Source organism: Rattus norvegicus, chromosome 7 (assembly GCF_021556685.1).
Source record: "Rattus norvegicus strain SHRSP/BbbUtx chromosome 7, alternate assembly SHRSP_T2T, whole genome shotgun sequence".
NCBI lineage: Eukaryota > Metazoa > Chordata > Mammalia > Rodentia > Muridae > Rattus > Rattus norvegicus.
The window spans coordinates 117294635-117316482 of record NC_141540.1 but is presented as its reverse complement, the minus strand read 5'-3'; the positions used below and the strand labels follow the sequence as shown (position 1 = coordinate 117316482).

The following is a 21848-nucleotide window of genomic DNA, read 5'->3' as shown; positions in this document are numbered from 1 at the left end:
ACCCATAAGGAGTACATCTCTCCAGCCCCTTCGTGCCGGAAAGGCAGTCCGTCTGTTGATCCCCATCTCATAGGCTTCACATTGGCTCAAAGCCCAGTAGAGACAAATGCAAAATGTCCCAACTGCTTTAAATGTAGCCTAAGTTTAGTTTTTAGAAACTCGGAGACTGCCTGCCTGCTTTTTATATCCTACAAATCACCCAATCACTGTAGGGCCTCAGCCAAGACAAAATCAGGGGCTGCCTAGGCCTTTCTTGACCATCCTCGCCCTTCAAAACTCTGAGCTCCCTTGGTACTGAGTGGCATCAGATGGCACTGGTCCACCGCCTGCAGACGGTATTCTGCTGACACCTTTTGTCCTTGATCAACTCCAATCCAGAGCTCCAGGCACCTGTTCCTCCCACTTTCCCCGGGGCAGCAGGCTTCCTTTTGTGAAGGGCCTTCCATTTCCGTGCCATCCTTGGACACTCATGGCCCTCACGCCCTCGTCTCCTTGGGGAGATATATCCTGGAGGTGGACACCTTGAAACCACCGCCACATGCCTGACCACTCAAGTGGACAGCCTCTTACCCCCGCCCGACGTCTCACACTCCTTCATGGCATTTACACTATGGAGTAAAACTATCTGTTGGGCGTTTGTTGAAGTGTTTCCCCCCAAGCACCTAGAACGTTGCCCAACTGTTTCATCAGTTCAGTGTCCAGGAGAATCGGTGAATGGAAGAATCTATTGTATGTGCGTCTACACATACTGACGTGAATGGATTGGTGAGAGACAGGAAAGATGTCCATTCACCAATAAATTAATGTATAGAGAAATGCATAGGTGGACAGACAGTTGGATGGAGACATGGATAGCTGAAGGAATTTATGAATGGACATATGATGGTTTTGAGATATCATGTATTCCTTCTCTTTCTCCCAAACCTTTCCCATAATCCCTCCTTGCTCTTTCAAACTCATGTCCTCTCTTGTCTTTACTTGTCCGTATGTTTTCAGGGCTGGCTGTTTGGTGTTGGGCAGCCCTGTGTTCTTCCCTGGGAAAGACTGTTTCTCCTGCTCTCAGCATTCCTCAGTTGCCTGTAGTTCTCTGGGTAGGGCTGAGGCCTCCTGAGCTTTTCCTTGTCCCCATTAGCATGTCTATGGTCCCTGCTCAGCTCATGTTTGGGGGTTGCTGTGGTGGGACTGTATGGATACATCATCTGGCATTCCAAGGAGACACAATCTCAGAGCAAACTTTCTGTCCCCTATTCTAAAACGTCCCCTGAGCCTTGGGTGACTTTGTAATTTAATTTTATGGGGTTTTGCCTGTATGTATATCTGAACTCCATCTGTGTGCTTGTTAAGTGCAGAGGACAGTAGAGGGACTAGAATTCCCTGGAAATGAAGTTACAGACGGTTGTTCGTCTGCTATGATATATATGGGTGCTGGGGATTGAACCTGCATCCTCTGAAAGAGCAGCCAGAGCCATCTCTCCAACCCTATATATGACTTTTTTTTTTTTTTTTTTTGAGCCAGGGTAGCCATGGATAACCGTAGATTCCTCATCCTCCTGCTTCCACCTCCTGAGTCCTGGGATTACAGGCCTGTGCCACCAGGTCTGGAATGTGTGGTACTGGGGATGGAACCCAGGGCAGCAGGCATGGTAGCAAGAACTTCACCAACTAAGGTCCATCACCCACCCTGGAATATGTCATTTTTTTTTTTGTTCTTTTTTTTTTTTTTCCGGAGCTGGGGACCAAACCCAGGGTCTTGCGCTTCCTAGGCAAGCGCTCTACCACTGAGCTAAATCCCCAACCCCGGAATATGTCATCTTAAATGCCTACTTTGTTTTGCTTCGAGACAAGGTCTCACCATGTAACCGTGGCTGTACTGTCCATGTAGACCAGGTTGACCTCGAACTCACAGTGCTCTACCTGCTTCTGCCTCCCAGTGCTGGGATTTTAGGCGTGTGCCACTGCTCCCAGTGGATTTGCTCGCCAAACATCTGGGCCTGGCCGATAAACAGCAAGTGATTTGCTTTGAGTGTTCTGGATACCTCTCCTCTGGGACAAAGGCAAGTGATATTCAGGGTGGTGGCTGTTCTGTCCATTGGGCTCCTCGAAAGACTCCATAATAAACAGAAGCTCCAGTCCCATCAACTGTGGACCAAGTATTAAATACATGGACAATGGAATTTTACTCAAACCACAACAGTTGCAGTTATGATTTTAACTTGTATTTCCCTGTTAATATTGGTGAGGAAATCTGTCTTATGATTACTGGCCATTTTGACTGTATGAGCCACCATAAGGTTACTGGGAATTGAACTCGGGTCCTCTGGAAGAGCATCTAGTGTTCTTAACTGCTGAGCCATCTCTACAGCCCCTTGGTTTTTGCTTTGTTTTGTTTTGTTTGTTCGTTTGCTTTTATGAGGACCTTGCCCTGTAACTTTGCCTGGCCTGATACTTGCTGTGTAGTCGGGGCTGGTCTCAAACTCACGGCAATCCTCCTGCCTCAGCCTCCTGAGTGCTGGAATTACAGACATGTGCCACTATTTAAGAGGTCTATTTGTGCTGCGTAAGCTTATTTGCCATGTGTGCCTGCTTGTGTGTGTGCTCAGAGGACAGCTTGCGACAGTTGGTACTCTCCTTCCGCCACGTCCCAGGGATCAGACTCTTTTGCCAAGCCACCTCTACCCACTGAGTAATCCATCAGCCCAGGTTTAGGTATCTTTGTGAAGAAGTGCTTTGGGGTGAGTTTCTCCTTCTCTCTCGGGTTGTCTGGTTTATTTGCCTCATTAGTAGGTATGCAGAGCTATTTCTCATATAAGATAATCCTATTACCCCGATCTTCCTCACAGGAAGCATCCAAAGCCTTTTCTCCCTTTAGATGATGTTTGTGGAATCACCTCAAACCTTTTCATAGCCAAACATGAAGACCTTTCCTTTCCTTCACACTCCTTTCAATTTCCCACTTGTCTGTCTGTCTGCCTGTCTGCCTGCCTATCTATCTATCTATCTATCCATCCATCCATCCATCCATCCATCCATCCATCTGTTTATTGTTTTGAGATAGGCTTTCTCTTTGTAAGCCCCGGCTCTCCTGGAGCTTCCTATATAGATCAGGCTGGCCTCGAATTCACAGAGATCCTCCTGCTTCTGCCTCCTGAGTGTTGGGGTCAAAGGTATGCACCACCCATGCCAAACCCTAGAATTTCCACAGCCCACCACGTTTGATTCTGTGCGTCATTTAGCTTTGTGACAGCCATCCATCAAGTTGTATAATTATTGTTACGAATGTTTGTCTTCCTTGGGGACATGAGAGCTGCTGAGTCCAGGCAGAGTTAAAGTCCCTACAAGGGGGCTCTGAGAGACCCGTGAATGAAGGTGTGATAATGAAAACTGGAGACCCTGGGATGCGAGAGATGCCTGAGCCACGAGACATCTGCTGAGGAGAGCTGCAGATACAGCAGCCCTATCTGTGCAAATGTTGCAGTCTGCAAAGCTGGAGGAGTCATCTGATACAGCTAATGTCCCAGAAAGAGGGCACAGAGCTCCAGGTGGTCACGTTTTCCCTGCTGGGTTTCAGTCTTCCTTTGGTCCAGGACTTCCTTGCTGTGTTCCCATCCCTCCATTTTGGAATGATGGCCCACATTTCTTGCCTTTGTCCATTGAAAGCATGTTGTTGGTTCTTTTGATTTTTTTTTCCAGTGGGGTCATGTTTAGAGATTGCCTTGTGTCTCAGAAGAGATATTGGACTTTTTTTTTTTAAACAAGAAGTTTATTTAAACAAGATGCTTGACTTGAAAGGAGAATTATCCAGAAACATTTTGTTCAAGAATAATCTAGCCCTACTCAAAGACAGAGTGCTCTAAATGTAACAGCTCACGTACAAAAAGGTTACAAAATTGTCCTTGGTTTTTCAATGATAAATGAAAGACATTGAAGTTCTCAGACCAGAAGGAGCTATGCAGAGAGTTTTACATTGTATGAGTTCTTTTGCTAAAACAATGAGAGCAAGGGAGCTGGAGAGATGGCTCAGCGGTTAAGAGCACTGACTGTTCTTCCAAAGGTCCTGATTTCAATTCCAGCAGTCACATGGTGGTTCTCAACCATCTGTCATGGGATCCGATGCCCTCCTCTGGTGTGTCTGAAGAGGTATCAGCCAAAATACATCAGCCATTTAGTTTAAGAGAAGAAGTTCAAGTTCGGTGGGAGTAAAGGCACACGCTTTTAATCTCAGCACTCAGAGGCAGAGGCAGGTGGATCACTGAGTTCGAGGCCAGCCTGGTCTACAGAGTGAGCACCAGGACAGCCAGGGTTGTTACACAAAGGAACCCTGTCCTGAAAACAAACAAAAGACAAAAAAGAATCGTGATGTGTACACACACACACCAGGTACTTTGTATGCAATGAAGGTAGAAAATGAAAGCCACAGACAACTTCAGGGGAGTAGCCAGGGTGTGCTGGGACCCAATTGCAGCTTTCTACTTGAGAATCTATTCTTGGCTTATAACAAAATTCCAGAATAAAAGTATCAGACTCCCTCTTTAGTAGCTATCTTCTGTGTTCTCGGTCTGGACTCCTTCCTTGAGCTTCTTGTTGGCTGTGATGAGCACAGGAGTCTCCCCAGTTGCCACACTAAGTTCTCACTGCCAGACACTTTGGGCTTTTGAACAGTGTTGGGACCGTGAAAGACTACGGGTACTTCTGAAGTTGGAATAATGCATTTTGCATCAAGAGATGGCCATGAATGAGCCTATGGGATGGGGTAGGGGGATAATGTGGTTGCTTGAAGAATTGTCCTTCTTTAGGGAGGTTATGGTACCTTTTACGAGGCTGAGCTGGAGGAATTATATTGCTGGGGGTGGGCTTTGAGGGGCTATGGTCTCTTCCCACTTCTTAAACTTTCTTCTTACTGTGTGTGGATAAAAATGTGATCAGTCAGCTTCCTGTTCCTGCTACCACAACGTGCCTTCCCCATGATGGACTCTACTCCCCCTAGGACCAAGGCCAAATGGACTTTCTTCTTTAAGTTGCTTCTGGTCATGGTATTTTATCATGAATACATCAATGATATCCACTACAGGTCTTCAAAATTCACAAGAATCACATCATGGCAATGAATATTGAGTGGTGGGACCTCAAGGCGCTCACTGCTGGCCGGAGTGGATGGGCTGCTACAGTCATAGAACTGTGCGAGTGTGCGTGGGAGACACACACTCAAGGATGCACGCAGCACACCACAATCACACCTGGAACTCCAAGCCCAGCACAAGGCATCAAATAACTCAAGATTCAGACCAGTGAACCATTTCTCCATCCCAGTGAAAGGGGGTAAAATAAGACTCTGTGCAAATCACTGACTCTCACACAGACACAGTTTATGACTAGAGATGCCACAAGGGCAATAGGACATGAACTCATGTGCGTAAGATCAAAGCAGTGGGACTAAGCTATTGTGCCTGGAGATTTGGGCCTAAAAATGGATAGATGGGCAACTAAATGGGTCAATGAATGAATGAATGAACGAATGAATGAATGATGGTTTAAATGTACAGTAAATACAGGACAGGAGAAGCGAGGAAAGTATCCCTTTAAAATCCACCATGTAGTCCCCTGGGCAGGAGGTAGGACTCTGGCACTGTGGCATTCCTGATATGGTTTCCGCTGGCTGTTTCTTGTGGTGAACCACAGAGCCACAAACACAACTTCGATGCATTCAATGCTCAGTTGATGGTCTGTATTTTACAGAATAAGATCCAAGATGAGTAAAAAAAAATCAAAGAGACGACAGGGGAGTGGATGCAAGGCAAAAGAAGGGATGAACGTTCAGGTAAATGATCACACAGATGGACGGTCATCTGCGTGAGCCAGAAGTTCAGATAGTGAATCAATCATGGCTGTTTATCTAGCGGAATACTTATTGAGAACCGTGTGGCACGATCTTGCCAAGGAACTCGATGGTTATCTCTAGTCCTGCAGAGCTGGGTCATTACCTCCTGCTGTGTTGAGACAGCTTACGAACTTGAGGGTTGGTCTGTGGGCGGAAGAGCTGTAATCGACAGAAACCAAAGAGAGTACAAGAGGGTGACGTGACGAGCTGGAACTGACGGGTGTCACATGGGCAGATCAGTAATTTAGTGTGGATGAAGGAGCCGGGGGAAGACGCAGCTCATTGAGAGGAAGACATAGCACATCTGTTAACCGATGCCTGAGACCAGCAAATATGAGAACAAGTTGCAGACTCACTTAACATAGCTTCTGTCCCACCCTGTCATTGTCCTGCTGTCCTTCCCCGTCGCCACCCCCACCTCTCCTTTCTTCCTGTAAAAACCAGCGATCAGTCTTCCATTTTATCGTTTTGCCGGTTTGAGATGGAAGGGTGTACTTAGTGCTGTGGCAGGAGCGCTCTCTCTCTCTCTCTCTCTCTCTCTCTCTCTCTGTTTTCCTGGAGAGCTCTGTGAGTTGCTGACACACCACGACCTCTATCCTCTGTGGCTGAAAGGTGGTCCACACTGCGTGTGTTGCAACTTTCACCTGGAAAGGGTATCTGTATCTGGGCTGTGTCCAGTTTAAAGCTGTTTCCATGCAGGCATTATCGTGTGCACATAAGCTTCACTCTCCGAAACTAAGTGCCCAAGAACGTACTTGCTGAGGTAGGCGGTGTGTTTAGATCTTCAAAGTCTGCAGAGGGAGGAGCCCTTGTTCCTGTTTGCAGCAAGGCGTGAGAATCCAGTTTGTCTACACCTTCACCAGCTCGGGGCTCACCCCTCCCTTCATTCAAGCTGTCACGGTGTGTGCTGATTCAGGACATCCTAGTTCTGTGCTGCTCTGCAGGCATCACAGACTCTGCAGAGCATTTCTCTCCCTATCCATCACGGGGAGACAGCACATCCTTGGCCATCATGGCTGAACATCAGGTTTACTTGCTACGGAGATGAGATTTACTTCTATAGCCCCAGGGAAGTGTCTTTGGTTAGGTATATGATTTGTGGCCAGCCTCTCCCCATAGTTGGCCATTGTTCCTTAACCAGGTCTTGTGAAGGGAAGCCTGTCTGCCTCCTTCCTTCCTTCCTCCTTCCTTCCTTCCTCCTTCCTTCCTTCTTCCCTTTTCCTTCCTTCTTCCTTCTTTCCTTCCTTCCTTCTTCCTTCCTCCTTCCTTCTTTCTTTCCTCCTTCCTTCCTTCTTCCTTCTTTCCTCCTTCCTTCCTTCCTTCTTCCTTCCTCCTTCTTTCCTTCCACTTTCCATGGGAGAGTGTAAATACAGTGCCCACTACCACAATGAACTCATTTCCCCCTATTTAGGGAAATTGCAGAGATCAGCACATTTGAAATGCCAAGGAGAAGACTGGTCCTGGGAAAACCACCCTGACACCACAACAGGCATCTCCTCTGCCAGGTAGTGTGTGCAGGGAAGCTTCTCATCTCAGTGAAGCCCAACTTTCTTTCCTTTGTCTTCTTGGTGTGGTAACTAAGAATGCTTCAACATGCCCTGGGGCCCAGAGCTATTTCCCTATTTCTAAAGGGGCAATGCGTCACTGTTTATGCTCTGTTTGAGTTAATTTTGTGTCAGGTATGAGAATCAGGTCAGAACTCGTTTGATGACCTGTGGGCTGCCAGAGGCTCCAGTTCCTTGTGTTAAGATGAGTGTCCTTCCTGACAGCTAAGAATTAGGCACCTCCCTATTACTGGAGCTCCCTAGTTACCAGCCTGTGGCTTCCCAACTGTCCTCTGGCCTCTCTGGCCTCCAAGAGACTTTGGTTCTTGGAGCACTCTCTAAACTCCCTGACTCTGGTTGACACCACTTTACCTGCTAACCCAAGAGGGAGAGGGAGTAAGCTAGGCCCAGAGAAGTGTCCACAGAAGGCAAAGCTGGGTGTGGCACCTGAGGCTGGGGAGTCCCAGGCTGGGCAAAGACTCTGGTGTCCCCTTCCTCAGGGGTACAGAAGCAAATGTTTGCCAGCAGGCTTGATACCTATCCCACCGTTTCTGGTGGCACCCTCTACTTTAGGGGTGGGATCTGGGTAACCAGACTTAAGTTACAGTGACTTAAAGGTAATAAATGTAATGCCAAACTCCTGTGACCCCAGAACTGGAGAGTCTGAGGCAGAAGGATCAGGGTTAGTTCCCAGCTAAACTGGACTATGAAGTGTGTGTGTGTGTGTGTGTGTGTGTGTGTGTGTGTGTGTGTGTGTGTGCTCGCGCACGTACGCGCGCCTGTGTGTAAATAAACAAATAGAAGGTGGACACTTCCTGGCCTGGCTTCTCAGAGTTGCCCCCACTGCTGAGTGAGCCTCCCTATCGACCTTCTGGACCCACAGTTCCCAATCAGCATGGGGACAATAGTATTCCTTCCAGGTGGGAGGCAGTTCCACTGACTGGAACAGAAGAAACAGGAACAGACCCAGACCAGAGGGTGCATCCCAAATTGTTAGCACCTGCGATGCCTGGCCAATCTCTGAGGACTATTTCCTACCATCACAGTAGCTGCATCCTCAGGTGGCCAGAGCACGGAGGAGCTAAGACAAAACCTGCACAGAAATCTTTCCTGGCAGCCAGCTTTTGTTCAGAAATGGGAGTTTGATTGGTGGGACGGAACCAGACGAAGAATCTAGGGATCCCGGTATCCCTACTTTTGTTTTCCTTATGAGACAGGGTCTCTCTATTAGGCTTCTGGCCTGGGTCTTTTGTTAATCTGCCTACCCAGTGCTGGGATTACAGATATGCACCGCCACCACACCAGAAACCTTTGGAGTGGGGAAGCGCATGCCAGGGCCGCACCTGCTCCGGAGTGCTCCCGTCATCCGCGTACACCCGGGGGTCTGCTCCGTTCTTCAGAAGCACCTCCACGGCTTCCAGGTGGCCCCCAAAAGCTGCCCGGTAGAGTGGCGTGCGGCCGAAGGCGCCCTGCAGAAGGGGCTCCCTGAGCACGTGCGGGGACCAGGCCACCAGGTCCGCCGTGCGCACCACTCCCACCTTGCTGTTGGGGTTAGCACCCAGCTCCGCCAGCAACTGGATGGCCGGGACCTGCCCGCCCGCCGCCGCCTCGGATAGAGGCGTGTTCCCGTGGCTGTCCTCGCACTCCACAGTGGCCACGCGCCTCTGCAGCCGCCGAGCCTTGCCGTCCTCGTCGTAGCCCACGCCTTCCCTGGTCATCAGCTGCTCCACCTGGGCGCAGGGACAGGTCACCTGTCCGCCCCGCCCAGCGCCCCGCCCACCCGACTCGCCCCGCCCACCCGCTACCGGAGCACAGACCTCCTTGAGCACCTGGCGGATCTCGCCCAGGTCCCCTTCGAAGGCGGCCTCTAGCAGGCGACGGCGGCGCTGCAGCTCCTCCCGCCGTGCGCGCTCCTCCGCTTCCTCCTTCTCGCGCTGCTTCCGCGCTGCCTCCTGCTCCTGGCGCACCAAGGCCAGGTAGGCCTGCAAGACATGGCCCGCGGTCACCGTCCCCAGAGCCCAGGACACTGCTGCAGTTCACCGTTACTGTGTAGCCCACATCATGGCCGTAGCCCTGAGGTCCCCTCCTAAAGCCGCAAGGTCTCAGCTCCTCTTCACACTCTGTCTAGACCGTCCCTCTTACTCAGGTCCTGGCACTCAGGGTCTTGTGCCTGGGCCGTGCTCACCGCTCTCTGCAGCTTCTCCATCTCATCCAGGTACTCCTGGCGCTCCTGCCAACGACGGGCCATCTCCTTTCGCGCCAGATATCGCCGTAAGGCACACTGGATGACAATGGCAGCTTTGTCCTCTCTGGTTGGCGCTGGAGTGAGGAGAGTGGGGATTTGGACATCAGTCCTCTTTCCTAGCCACCATCAATTGCTGGGGCCACAGAGAGGACCGAAGTAGTTCTCAGAAAGCATGAAGGACACATACAGTGATGGTCATGCCGCTTCCTGGAACTCAGGAGGCTGAAGCAGGAGGACCCACAGAGTCCAGTAGTTTAAAACCAATCAGAGCTATGTGGTAGACACAGTGTCAATAGCAGTGATAAAAATTCCTAACAGCTGAGTCTCAATAAAGTTCCTTCAGTAGAGCCAGAGAAGGAGAGAAGGACAGACATGAGCAGGAAGTCCACATCCCCTGGGCCTGAAAATATCTAGCAATCCACAGCTAGAAAGAAGTTGTAGGAAGCCCAGTAGGAAGGACAGAAAAACAGCCCCTGGTCATCCCAGCTCACCCAGTAGAGCCAGTGGCCCTTACTGGGCTTGGCCAACAAATCCTTAAAGCCTGGTGGGTGTGGCTAAGCCGTAAACTGCCCCAAGTAGAAAATGTTCTCAAGTGGTCTCAGCCTATGGGCCAGGACACTCAGAAGAAGGAGGGAGTCTAGAACATGGGACCAACCCCATAGTCAGACCATTTTAGAGGTGTACATGTTGGCCTGGCATAGTGGCTTCCAGGAGTAAGGGGCCAGAAGACACCATATTGTCCTTCTTGTCACTAGCTGACCACTGGTGAGTAAAGCCATGGAGGCTGTTCCATCCCACAGTCTGGGCCCCTTCCTTTGTGTGTGTGTGTGTGTGTGTGTGTGTGTGTGTGTGTGTGTGTGTGTGCGCGCGCGCGCGCGCGCGCGCCTCTCTGCCTGCCTGACTGTCTGTCTGTCTGTCTGTCTGTATGTCTGTCATGGTGGGGCCACAGCAGTGAGATTGGCATCATTCACAGAAAGCTGAAGAGCTGAAAAAAAGACAAGCAGCAAGCCAAGTGTCACAAGCACCTTCCCCACAAGAGTTAGGGGCAAGTCTTATCTAACAGGGACTCCGAGACAGCCTGAGTGGAAAATGAGTCAGGACAGGCAAGGAAGGCAATGGAAAAGAAGACTTAGATGGACAGACAGACACGAAGAGTTTCGGGAGCAAAAAGAGTGGGCAGTGTGCAGCTCTGCGGAGAGGGGAGGTCCCTGGTAATCCAGTCCAGGGATGAACACCCTGAAGCAGGAGCCAGGGGGAAGAGAACCAGAGCAAGGCACAGACAGCAAAGCCACCTGATAACCTAGTGTCTCCAGGGCACAGGCAGATGGTGAACAGAAAGGCCCGGGCTTAGAGCATCAACAACAACAACAAAAAAAAAAAAATCCTGAAATGGAGCCAACCCTGAGGCACACACCGCAGAAGCAGGTACTCCAGGGGCAGGGACAGGAAGGCCACTTGATCCCATGGGTTGGAGGCTAACCTGGGCAACATGGTGAGAGCCCCTTCGAACCATTTCCCCAAGCAAGAAGAAACCCCTGAAATTAATCTTGTGCGTTCGTGTGTGTGCAGGTGCCCTTGGCTGAATAGCCAATGAGCCCTAGGGATTCTTCTGTTTCTGTCTCTCCAGAGCTGGAACTGTATGGGTTTCAAAATTGAAGTTGGGTCCTCATGCATGTGTAGCAAGCTATTTCCTGAATGAGCCATCTCCTGGTCCCCAGAAATGAATCTTTTGATTCAGCCTCTGGTAGTTCTGCTAAGCAAGCTGTGCCCAGGCCCTGTTTTATTTTGTTTTGTTTTGAGATAGGTTGCAGCAAGAAGAAAATCGACTACAATATTTAACATTCTTCCAAATGTTTCACGGGCATGGCAAAGGCCCTCCAAAGTAGGCAACTGGAGAACGAAGATGTGCTTAAAAAAATAAAATGGTAGCTAGGGGTAGTGGCACACGCCTTTAGTCCCAGCTCCCTCACTCAGGAGGCAGATGGATGGATCTCTGAGTTTGAGGCCAGCCTGGTCTGCAGAGTGAGTTCTAGGACAGCCAGGGTTACACAGAGAAACCCTGTCTCAACACCCCTGCCCCCCAAAATTAGAAACAGATCCAGAGCCCAATAATAAGAGCATTCTTAGACACAGGATAATGATGACTAAGAACATAAGGATGTTTGAGGAATTAAGATTGAAAACATTTGTCAGAGAACAGGACCCAGTTATAAACTTTAAGAGTATAAGCAAACGGGCTGGGGATTTAGCTCAGTGGTAGAGCGCTTACCTAGGAAGCTCAAGGCCCTGGGTTCGGTCCCCAGCTCCGAAAAAAAAAAGAACCAAAAAACAAAAACAACAACAACAAAAAAAAAAAAAAAACAAAGAGTATAAGCAAACAAACTCTTAAGAGCACAGCTAGGTCTCGGCATGGTGACTCATGCCTTTAATCCCAGCACTTGGAGACCAGACTCAGGCAGGTGAATCTGTGAGTTCGAGGCCCACCAGGTACACATGGTGAGTTTCCAGCCCAACCAGAGCTATGTAGTGAGTCCCTGTCTCAAACAAGAACAAATCAAATTAAGAACTTAGTGGTTGGGGCTGGGGATTTAGCTCAGTGGTAGAGCGCTTGCCTAGGAAGCACAAGGCCCTGGGTTCGGTCCCCAGCTCCGAAAAAAGAAAAAAAAAAAAAAAAAAAAGAACTTAGTGGTTAAGTGTTTTTTTTTTTTTTTAAATTAACTTATTTTATTTATGTGAATACACTGTAGCTGTCTTCAGACACACCAGAAGAGGGCATGGGATCCCATTACAGATGGTTGTGAGCCACCATGTGGTTGCTGGGAATTGAACTCAGGACCTCTGGAAGAGCCGTCAGTGCTCCTAACCGCTGAGCCACCTCTCCAGCCCAGTGGTTAAGTGTTAATGGCATACAAGAAAGAGCTGAAGGCAGAACCAGTAACCCAGAACATAATGTAAATAACCTATTTGAAAAAAGACAGAGACAGAAGAAAATGGCTTGATGCAGGTAGAGTTGTCATAACTCATAGATTATCCGAGTTGGAAAACAGCATTTTGAGACATGGTTTCTCTGTGTAACAGACTGTCTGTTTCTCTTTCCAACAGGCTGTCCCAGAACTCCATTTGCAGACCAGGCTGGCTTTGAACTCACAGAGTTCTGCCTGCCTCTATCTATCTCCCCAGTGCTGGGATCAACGGAGTGCACAGCATGAACTCCCTAGCTGAGCTCTTTTATTTGATTGGAAGAGAGTTTTGAAAGTTAATAAAAGACATCGAGCCACAACGTTGAGATGCTATGGTAAAAAGCTAGCAAGCACACAAAACTAGAGAGAAGTGTCAAAGCTAAAGGGAAAAATATATATGCAAGAAGCAGCAATTTTATTAAAAAGCGGCACAATCCCAAGCAGTGGCATACGTGTGCCTTCGCACACAAAAGGAATCCTTCCCACAGAGGGGAGCGCGGACAAAGGAGAATGAAGTACACAGGAAGACAGAGGTGTGAGTAAACATGTCCAGAACAGTAGTGAAATTCCAGATAATATGGCCATTAAAATTCACACACACACACACACACACACACACACACACACACACACACGAACAGCATATGAGAAAAACACTGCATTCCGCACCACCACCCCCATCTCATGGCTTTTCCATTCTTTCTTCCCTCTCTTCTAGGATGCTCCCTGAGCCTGGCAAGAGGCTGACAAGGATGCTGATGGCTTGAGTGGTCCGCAGCCCCTTTAGTCTCAGTACTTTGACCAGTTGTGAGTCTCTGCAGTTGGTGCTGCCTGCTACAGAACAACAACAGCAACAACAGCAACAACAACAACAACAACAACAACAGTTTAACTGTGGTGGTTTGCACATGCATGGGCCCAATAGGATCATGTCTTTGCCCGGTCCCTGAAGAGGAGAGCTGTTTGAAAGGGTTAGAAGGATTAAGGAGCCGTGACCTTGCTGGAGGATGTGTGTCACACTGGGTAGACTTCGAGGTTTTAAAAGACCGTGTCAGACTCAGTGTCTCTCTCAGCCTGCAAATCAGGATGTACTCCTTCTCCAGCACCATGTCTGCTGTGTGCCACCATGCTTCCCGCCATGATGACTAGCCCTCTGAAACTATTCCAGCCCTCAATGAAATGCTTTTTTTTTTAAATGTAAGAATTGCTTTGGTCTTGGTCATGGTGTCACGTCAGAGAAACAGAACCGTGAGTGAGGCACTAACAAATTCTGACAGCAGTGTTCATCCTTGCATAGACATAACTATTTAGCCACATCATACCCGCTTAGCAAAGCAACAGCAGAGTCTGCCACGCTAATGTCCGTGACCTCACCGGCCATGGCTTTTGGCCAGGTTTACAGTACCAGATGAGAGCTCTTTCCTGTGGAGCAGGCCTCAAGTCCAACCAGAAAGCAGTTGGTTACCCCAGAACAGACTTGCACCAATGGACACGTCTTGCCTGGGCAGTCAGTGGTGTCATAGTTAGGGTCCACAGCAGTGTTAGACTCTTGGTCACAATCCTCACCCAGCCACTTGCACAGCCCTTTCTAGCACTAGAGAGTGAACTAGCAGAGAGGGGGCTTCCAGCTCAGTCCCCGGCTTGATTTCTGTGTCTTCAGGGAAAAAGTCTTCAGCACTAGGTCCTTAGCATCTCTTTCTGGTGGACAGTCAACTGCATTGGCATTTCACGTATTATTGTGGGAGCTCAGGAGTCTCCGTGACCTACAAATCATTGTGTGGTAGCTTACTTCCGGCACTGGAATTTTTATTTAACAATCTATAGCTTCTGGAAGCAGCCTTATCTAACCATGAAACCGCCGTTCAAATTCTATTCCTTCCTTCCTTCCTTTCTCCCCTCCCCTCCTCTCGCCGCTCTCTTCCTCCCCCTCCTCCTTGTCCTCCCCCTCCTCCTCCCCTCCCCCTCTTTCTCCTCCCCCCTCCTCCTCCTTCTCCTCCCCTCCTCCTCCTTCTCCTCCCCTCCTCCTCCCCCTTCCTCCTTTCATTCTAGATTTATTTATTATCTATACACAGTATTCTGCCTGCAGTAAGCTGACGTACCAGAAGAGGGCACCAGATCCCAGTACAGATGCTTGTGAGCCAGCATGAGGTTGCTCACAGAACAGCCAGTCAGTCCTCTTAACCTCTGAGCCACCTCTCCAGTCCTCAAACTCCTTTTTTTAAAAAAAAGGGAATGTTGGTTTAAACTAGACGACCAGGTATCAGTTTCCTTGTGGCTTTTTCACACAACCTCAGCCTTGGCTTATCAGTTCCCACTTCCTCTTTCTGTCCTCTCCCCATTTAGGCCTTTAACCCTGAGTATTCCTCTCCCCTTCATACCACGTGTGTTTTGTTATCCTGGTCCCCACAACCTAAAGCCTCTTTTCCCCCCATCTCATGGGACCCTTTCTAGTTTCTTGGCTTTAAACACACTCACTTCCACATAAATGTACATATATAAAAATTAGAAGGTAGGGGCTAGAGAGATGGCTCGGTAGTTAAGAGCACTGACGGCCTTTCCAGAGGATATAGATTTGCATCCACACGGTAGCCCACAACTATCTGTGACTCCAGTTCCTGAGGATCTGAAGCCCACTTTTGACCTCCACGGATATCATGTGATGCACAGACATACATGAAGGGAAACACATACGAGCACATAACATAATTTTCTTTTAATTAGAAGGTAGAACACACATACAAGAGAATACGTTTGTTTCTGAACCTGGGTTAGCTCACTTAATGTATTATTTTCCAGTTACATCCATTTTCTTCCAGAGTCCATTTTTCTGTGTAGCTGAATATGACTCTATTGTGTATAGGCACCATATTCCCATTATTCATTCATCACTTATGAGCATCTAAGGCTCGTTCCAAATGTGGGTTTACAAGTATCCCTATGGTTGGATATAGGATTGTCCTCAAGAGCGTTATGGCTGGACAGAGGGAAGTTCTATTTTTAATTTTAAAAAGTTTAATTTTAAAAGAGTTCTTTTGTATGTTAGAAATTACTAGTCCTCTGTCTGATGTGTAGCTGGCCAGGGTTTTCTCCGATCCCATAGGCCCACCATTCTCCCCACTCTGTTTCCTTTGCTGTAAGAAGGATTTGAGGGCTTGAGATTCCGTTTGTCAATTGTTGGCCTGATTTCCTGAGTGCTGGCTACAAAGTGACACTTCGTTTCCAAATTCTTGAAGATTGTAACAACATATGCCACTGCACAAATAAATAATTCCCCAAGTCTCTCATCCGGAAGTCTTTTCTCCTTTCCACTCTTAAAAATCCTTTCTGTCTGTGATTTCTTTGTTCTGTGCTCTCAAAACAAAAACAAAAATAAAGCAAATCTTCTAAGACCGTTATGTAAATTCTCTACCTCAGGTTTGGAGGGTTCTGGTGGGGATATTGTTTTGCTTTTGGAGACAGAGTTTCTCTGTGTGGCCCTGGCTGTGCTGGGAACTCCCTTTGTAGACCAGGTTGGCCTAGAACTCTGAGATTTTCCTGCCTCTGTCTCTAAAGTGCTAGGATTACAAGTATGCACCACAACAGCCAGGCAAGGTGGATTTTTGTTGTTGTTGTTGTTATTAATTTGTCTTTTTTTTTTTTAAAGCTAAGGATCAAACCCAGGGCCAAGAGCTCTACTACTGACCTAAATCCCCAGCCCCTGAATTGAACTCTTATTTAAGAAAACAGGTATTTTAAAATAGCAACCCTGTGGCTTGCCTCCATCTCAGCTGATGACCTCATCGTGATGAGGTGACTGTAAGCCACTTTTTTACTAAGGTTAAAAAGAGTACGTGCCGTGTAGCTTCTCCCCCATCTTGATTAAGAATGACCACGTGGTATAAACCAACTAAGACAGCACCCCTAAAACTTCTTAGTGCTACTGAGCCTTTCTATCGTCACTGTGTCTCCTTTTTAAACTGAAGAGACACAGGTCTCCAAAATATATTGGATTAGAATGAATTTGTTGTATGGTGATGAATTCCTAAGGCTATAAAGGAGTCTACTCAGGTTAACAAAAGCCAACTAAGAGATTTACAGTTAATCTCTTCTGCCTTTGCAGTGTCCAACCCATGATTCTAGGAAATTTTAAATAGGGAACAACATGTGTTTGATAAATAAGGTACGTTTGATATGAATTCCTAAGGTTTGCTCAGGTTAACAGTGACTGATTGAAGATAATGTCTAGCCTTTGTCTTGGCCAGCTTTGTTGGGTTTTAGCAGTTTGAATAAACTGAGTCATATAAGAAACTGATACTTTTTAAAGGTACACTATGAAAGGACCAAAGAGAATACAGTCCCCAGTCTCTCTGCGAACTGTATGCATGGTTTAGATTTTTATTTTGATGCCAAAGGATCTTCAGTTAAATCTTCAACTCAAACTTAACAAGGATAAACTCGTGATCTTGTGAAAGCTACTAACTTGTAAACTGCTAGGGGTAATTGGGTAATTAAGACATGCATTTAATGGACAGTCACTTTATAAATGATCAAATTCTGTAATGTGCTCAGAACTGTGCAAGTACAAATATAATTCATTTACAGAACAAGCTTTATTTAGCCTCCTGAATGTTTTCAAGGTTAACTGGAACAAGTAAATAAAAATAAGAAAAGCTTATTAAGCCTAGTAGATGGCTCTCACTGCCCTACCCCTCCTCCCCTCTCCCCCCCCCCACCCAGAGATCTGCTGTATAAGGCATTTAATGTGTTTAAAACAAAAAACAAAAAAACAAAAAACTTTGGGGCTGGAGATATGGCTCAGTGGTGAAGAGCATTGACTGCTCTTCCAGAGGTCCTGAGTTCAAGTCTCAGCAAACACATGGTGGCTCACAACCATTTGTAATGGGATCTGATGCCCTCTTCTCCTGTGTCTGAAGACAGCTACAGTGTACTTATATATAATAAATAAATACATCTTAAAAAAATAAAAACCTTCCTGTGATAGACAGAAATGCCAACTAGTTATAACCCTAAGGTCTCCCAAGAAGACCCTGGGAACAGAGGGCACACAACTGGACTGTGTTAATACTAACCACTGGGAAAAGAGTTGTCCCATGCCTTGCCTACTGCCAAGGCCCTGCCCACACTGTAGTCACTGTTGGCTTGACTACCCTCCTCTGCCTCACCAAGGTAGATCCGTTTTCCCAAGACCTTCTGGGTCTGGCCTCTGAAGGCTAAGGCTGTCCTCTGTGACTTCCAAAGGCAGACAAACTCCACCCACAAGGAAGTCATTGAGATTATCAACAGGGAACCCAGGGTATCGGTCCAGGTAGCAGCTAAGTCTCTGTCATTTTAACTCATACAGAGGCCATTTGGGTTGAAATCCTTGCTTTAATTTATCCTTCTCAGATCTCTGATGATGTTGATGGCCAAACTTAGCAGTTTAAAAGCAGCAAGCGCCCAGTTCCCCACTACCCAGCAGCTGCCTGCTCAATCCATTTCAGATGTAAAAATAAGGCTCCCAGAAGGTTTCCCTGGCTGGCAGACTTCACTCTGAAAAGAGATAAACTCCCTAAGCAGGTTTTAGGATCAGTCTTTTACTGTTCCCCTATTTAAAGGAGCTTGCTTTGCAACGGCTGCTCTCAGTGGTCAGCCACTTTTATCTTCCGGTAAATGACTGGGTGGAAAAAGAAAAGGTTTGAGGCTTCTAAGTTCCGGTGGTCTAAGAAAGTCATTGACACACAAGCTGTAAAGGTCGGAGGTGGGGTAATTTAAAGTATGTGAAAAATGAGAAATGGTTCAAATTTCTTCCCCTCTCTATATGCTATTGTTATATTAAGACTTCAAAAGTTCAGGGTTTTGGCATTCATCAGCGGAGTTATGATGAGCTATTAATCTAGCCCTGGTAAAGCACTGCTAATATTATCCTAGCCACAAGTATAGACTTAGTGCCTCCCATTGTGCTGAAAACGTCACTGACCAATTTATACACCCAGCCCCGGGACAGAGGAAAGAGTGTTCACGCTTTTAACCCCAATTCACTTTGGGGGTCCCCAAGCTTTTGTAATGACTCAAAGGCACAAGTGCACTCCAGCTGTTTGTTGACAGGGGCGCAGCCACGACAAAGATCAAGGCCTTGAGACCCATGGGAAATGGACAAAGCCCCCATAGGAGTCAGAGTAGGGGAGAGCTTCTTTCTGTAGTCGAAGTATACCTGTGCACAATTGGGCTGAGTGTGTAAAACTAGCAACCTCAGTTTCTTCCTGCTGGTGTTCACCCTGGTGAACGAGGATTTCTGTGCATATTACAGACAGCAGTGAAGCTTATGTAGCCAAAAATTTCTCTCTATTTATAAAATGATAGAAAAGGGTGCCACATCCTGGGCAGCTTTGCCTTGGCACCCGGGCTAAGGCCAACGAGGGGATGAAGAAATGGTAGAGACGCACATGCAGAAACGCCGTGGTCCGGTGAGAAGTCGCGCTCTGGTGGGGCTGTAACCTGGACCTCAGTGTGAACACCAGCAGGATGAAAGTGAGGTTGCTAGTTTTACACACTCAGCCCAATTGTGCACAGGTATACTTCGACTACAGAAAGCTCTCCCCTACCCTGGCTCCTATGGGGGCTTTGTCCATTTCCCATGGGTCTCAAGGCCTTGATCTTTGTCGTGGCTGCGCCCCTGTCAACAATACAGGTCCAATCAGAACTTCACTGCAGTGTGCCTTAGTTGTGGCTTTACTGCCTGCAGAGACGCCGTGACCACGGCTGGCACGCTTATTGGAGGCTGTTTTGGAACAGTTTGCAGTCTCCAGTTAATTGGAAATCTGCTGGGACAGATATACAATAGGAGCAGAAGGTAAAGTTAAGGAGCTCAGAGGTGCTTTGACCCTAGGTGTATACTGGGAACGTCCAGGCCTGTGGCCTTGGTAATTGGGGTTGAGGGAGGAGACACAGAGAGACCTCATCTTCAGATTTGGGCAGTAGGCAGAGAAGCTGAGGCTGTTGATTGACAGGTGGCTCTAAGTTGAGACTCTCTGAAGCTTCAGAGACCTCAAAGCCAACCCCTTAGTGACACACCTCCTCTGGCAAAGCCTCTCTACCCCAACAAGGCCACACCTCCAAATAGTACCACTCTCTGTGGGCCTCTGGGTGCCATTTACTTTCAAACCACCACAACCAGTAACCAAAAGAAAGTGGGGAAGGGGCTGACAGCAAGATGGCTGAGTGGTTAAGGGAGCTTGCCACCAAGTCTGATGACCCGAGTTCAATCCCTAGGATACAAACAGTCAGTGAAACAAGAGAGCCAGATCCTCCAAGTCGTTCTCTGACTTCCATATATGCACTGTGGCAAACATGTGCTTGCCTACACACACACACACACACATACACACACACACACACACACACACACACACACACACACACACACTAGAAATGTTTACTATAAGAAAATATGCCCCCCAAAAGCCCCCAAAACAAAAAAAGCTCAGCATGATGGCACACACCTTTCATCCCAGCGCTTAGGAGTCAGAGGCAGGTGGACCTTTGAGTTCAAGGCCAGCCTGATCTACAAAGTGAGTTCCAGGACAGCCAGGGCTACATAAACAAACCATGTCTCAAAAAACTAAAAAAGAAAGAAAGGAAAGAAGGAAGGGAGAGAGAATATGAGGGCCTAGCAGATGAAGCAAACTTTACATTTTAAAAGAATGTGGGGTTGGGGATTTAGCTCAGTGGTGCCCTGGGTTCAGTCCTCAGCTCTGAGAAAAAGATGCGCAAAGACCTTGTTTAGCCAGCAAGTGGCTCAGAGGTGAAAGGGGCCACCAAGTCTGACAGTCTGAGTCTGATCACCAGAACCTAAGTAGTAGGAGGAGAGCGTGAGTGTCTAAAAGTGTCCTCTAACACCCCATATGTGTACAAACGGGTTAATAAAGTAATTTAAAATAACGAGACTCCATTGCTGAAGACAGCATATACTGTGGTCACAGGACAGAGAAATCAGGCTGCAACTGAGCGCGCTCCCTCCACGCTGGTTCACCCTCTTTTTTTTTTTTTTTTTTTTTTTTTCTTTTTTTCGGAGCTGGGGACCAAACCCAGGGCCTACCACTGAGCTAAATCCCCAACCCCCCGGTTCACCCTCTTAACAGTGTGCAGGCTTCTTGGAGCGGATTTGCCATGGACAGTTTACCACCGCCGTGGGCCCTAACTATGGCACCGCTGACTGTCCAGGCAAGACGTGTCCATCGGTGGGCGCAATAGCAGCAAGACTGTTGTGTAGCAAGCTGCTGCTTTCCGGTTGGACGTGAGGCCTGCTCCACAGGAGGGAGCTCTCATCTGGTACTGTAGACCTGGCCAAAAGCCATGGCCGGTGAGGTCATGGACGCTAGTGTGGAAGACTCTGCTGTTGCTTTGCTAAGCGGGTATGATGTGGCTAAGAAGTTATGTCTGTGCATAGAGTGCTGCTGTCAGCTCTAGTTGGAAAAGTTGTTGTTGCTTTGTAACGGGCAGCAGGAACTACAGAGGTTACTGCACTGAGACTCGTGAATGCTCAGTCATAAACGGGGCACCTACATGGTCCGCGGCAAGGCTCAGGGAACACTGCAGAAGAGATACAAGAATGACAATCAATGAAAAGGGGCGGCCTGTTGTTTGATGCTGTTTTCCAGGCAGGACGGGGATATTATAACCTTAACTCACAGCAGCGAACACAAGACCTGCTCAGTAGGGAAGGGATTCACAAGGCCTCACCCCAAGACCTCTGATCAGTTCATGGTTGCTGGGGAAAAGAGAGACATTTTATTCATTGGTGTAGCCACCGATAAGGTGGCCGTGCTCCTGTAAATAGTCCCTCACCCACACTCCTGTAAGCGACCCTAGGGAAATGTGTCCTCCCCTCCCATGTGAAAACAGAAGGAGACTGGTGGGAAACAAGATAGGATTGGTGGAGCTGGGAGGGGGACAAGAGAGAGAGCATCGAGGGTGAATATGATCAAGTAACATTATATATTTATGTGCAAATGTCAGAATGTACAGTTATTGTATGATTATCTATGAGTAATGTACAATAATAAAAATACAAAAAGTTTAAGAGAAGGGAAAAAGAACATTATATAACCAAAAGTTTTACTACATGAGGGTTCTACACATGCCTGCACGTAATGGTGAACCGTCAATGTACAGAGAGAAAAGAATCTCAGGGTCAAGGAAGAAACAAAGTGCACGGCAAGAGCTGGAAGCTGGTGTATCCCTAACAC

General features: G+C 47.7%; 1 protein-coding gene across 10 annotated transcripts in view; it reads right to left on the bottom strand.

Annotated features, from left to right (window-relative positions):
- Window positions 1-21848, bottom strand: part of Iqank1 (IQ motif and ankyrin repeat containing 1) — a 35139-nt gene that overhangs the window by 2256 nt on the left and 11035 nt on the right. For 5 of the 10 annotated variants that reach the window (NM_001432603.1, NM_001432605.1, XM_087558683.1 and 2 more), the window contains exons 4-7: window positions 9605-9738; window positions 9237-9401; window positions 8958-9149; window positions 8763-8888 (exon numbers count right to left, since the gene is read on the bottom strand). In NM_001432603.1, coding sequence (NP_001419532.1) covers window positions 8763-8888; window positions 8958-9149; window positions 9237-9401; window positions 9605-9738 — 617 coding nt within the window. Of the gene's footprint in view, window positions 1-8762; window positions 9150-9236; window positions 9402-9604; window positions 9739-21848 lie in introns of all 10 variants that reach the window. The other 5 variants (XR_015624350.1, NM_001439841.1, XM_087558684.1 and 2 more) reach the window with 1 other exon arrangement.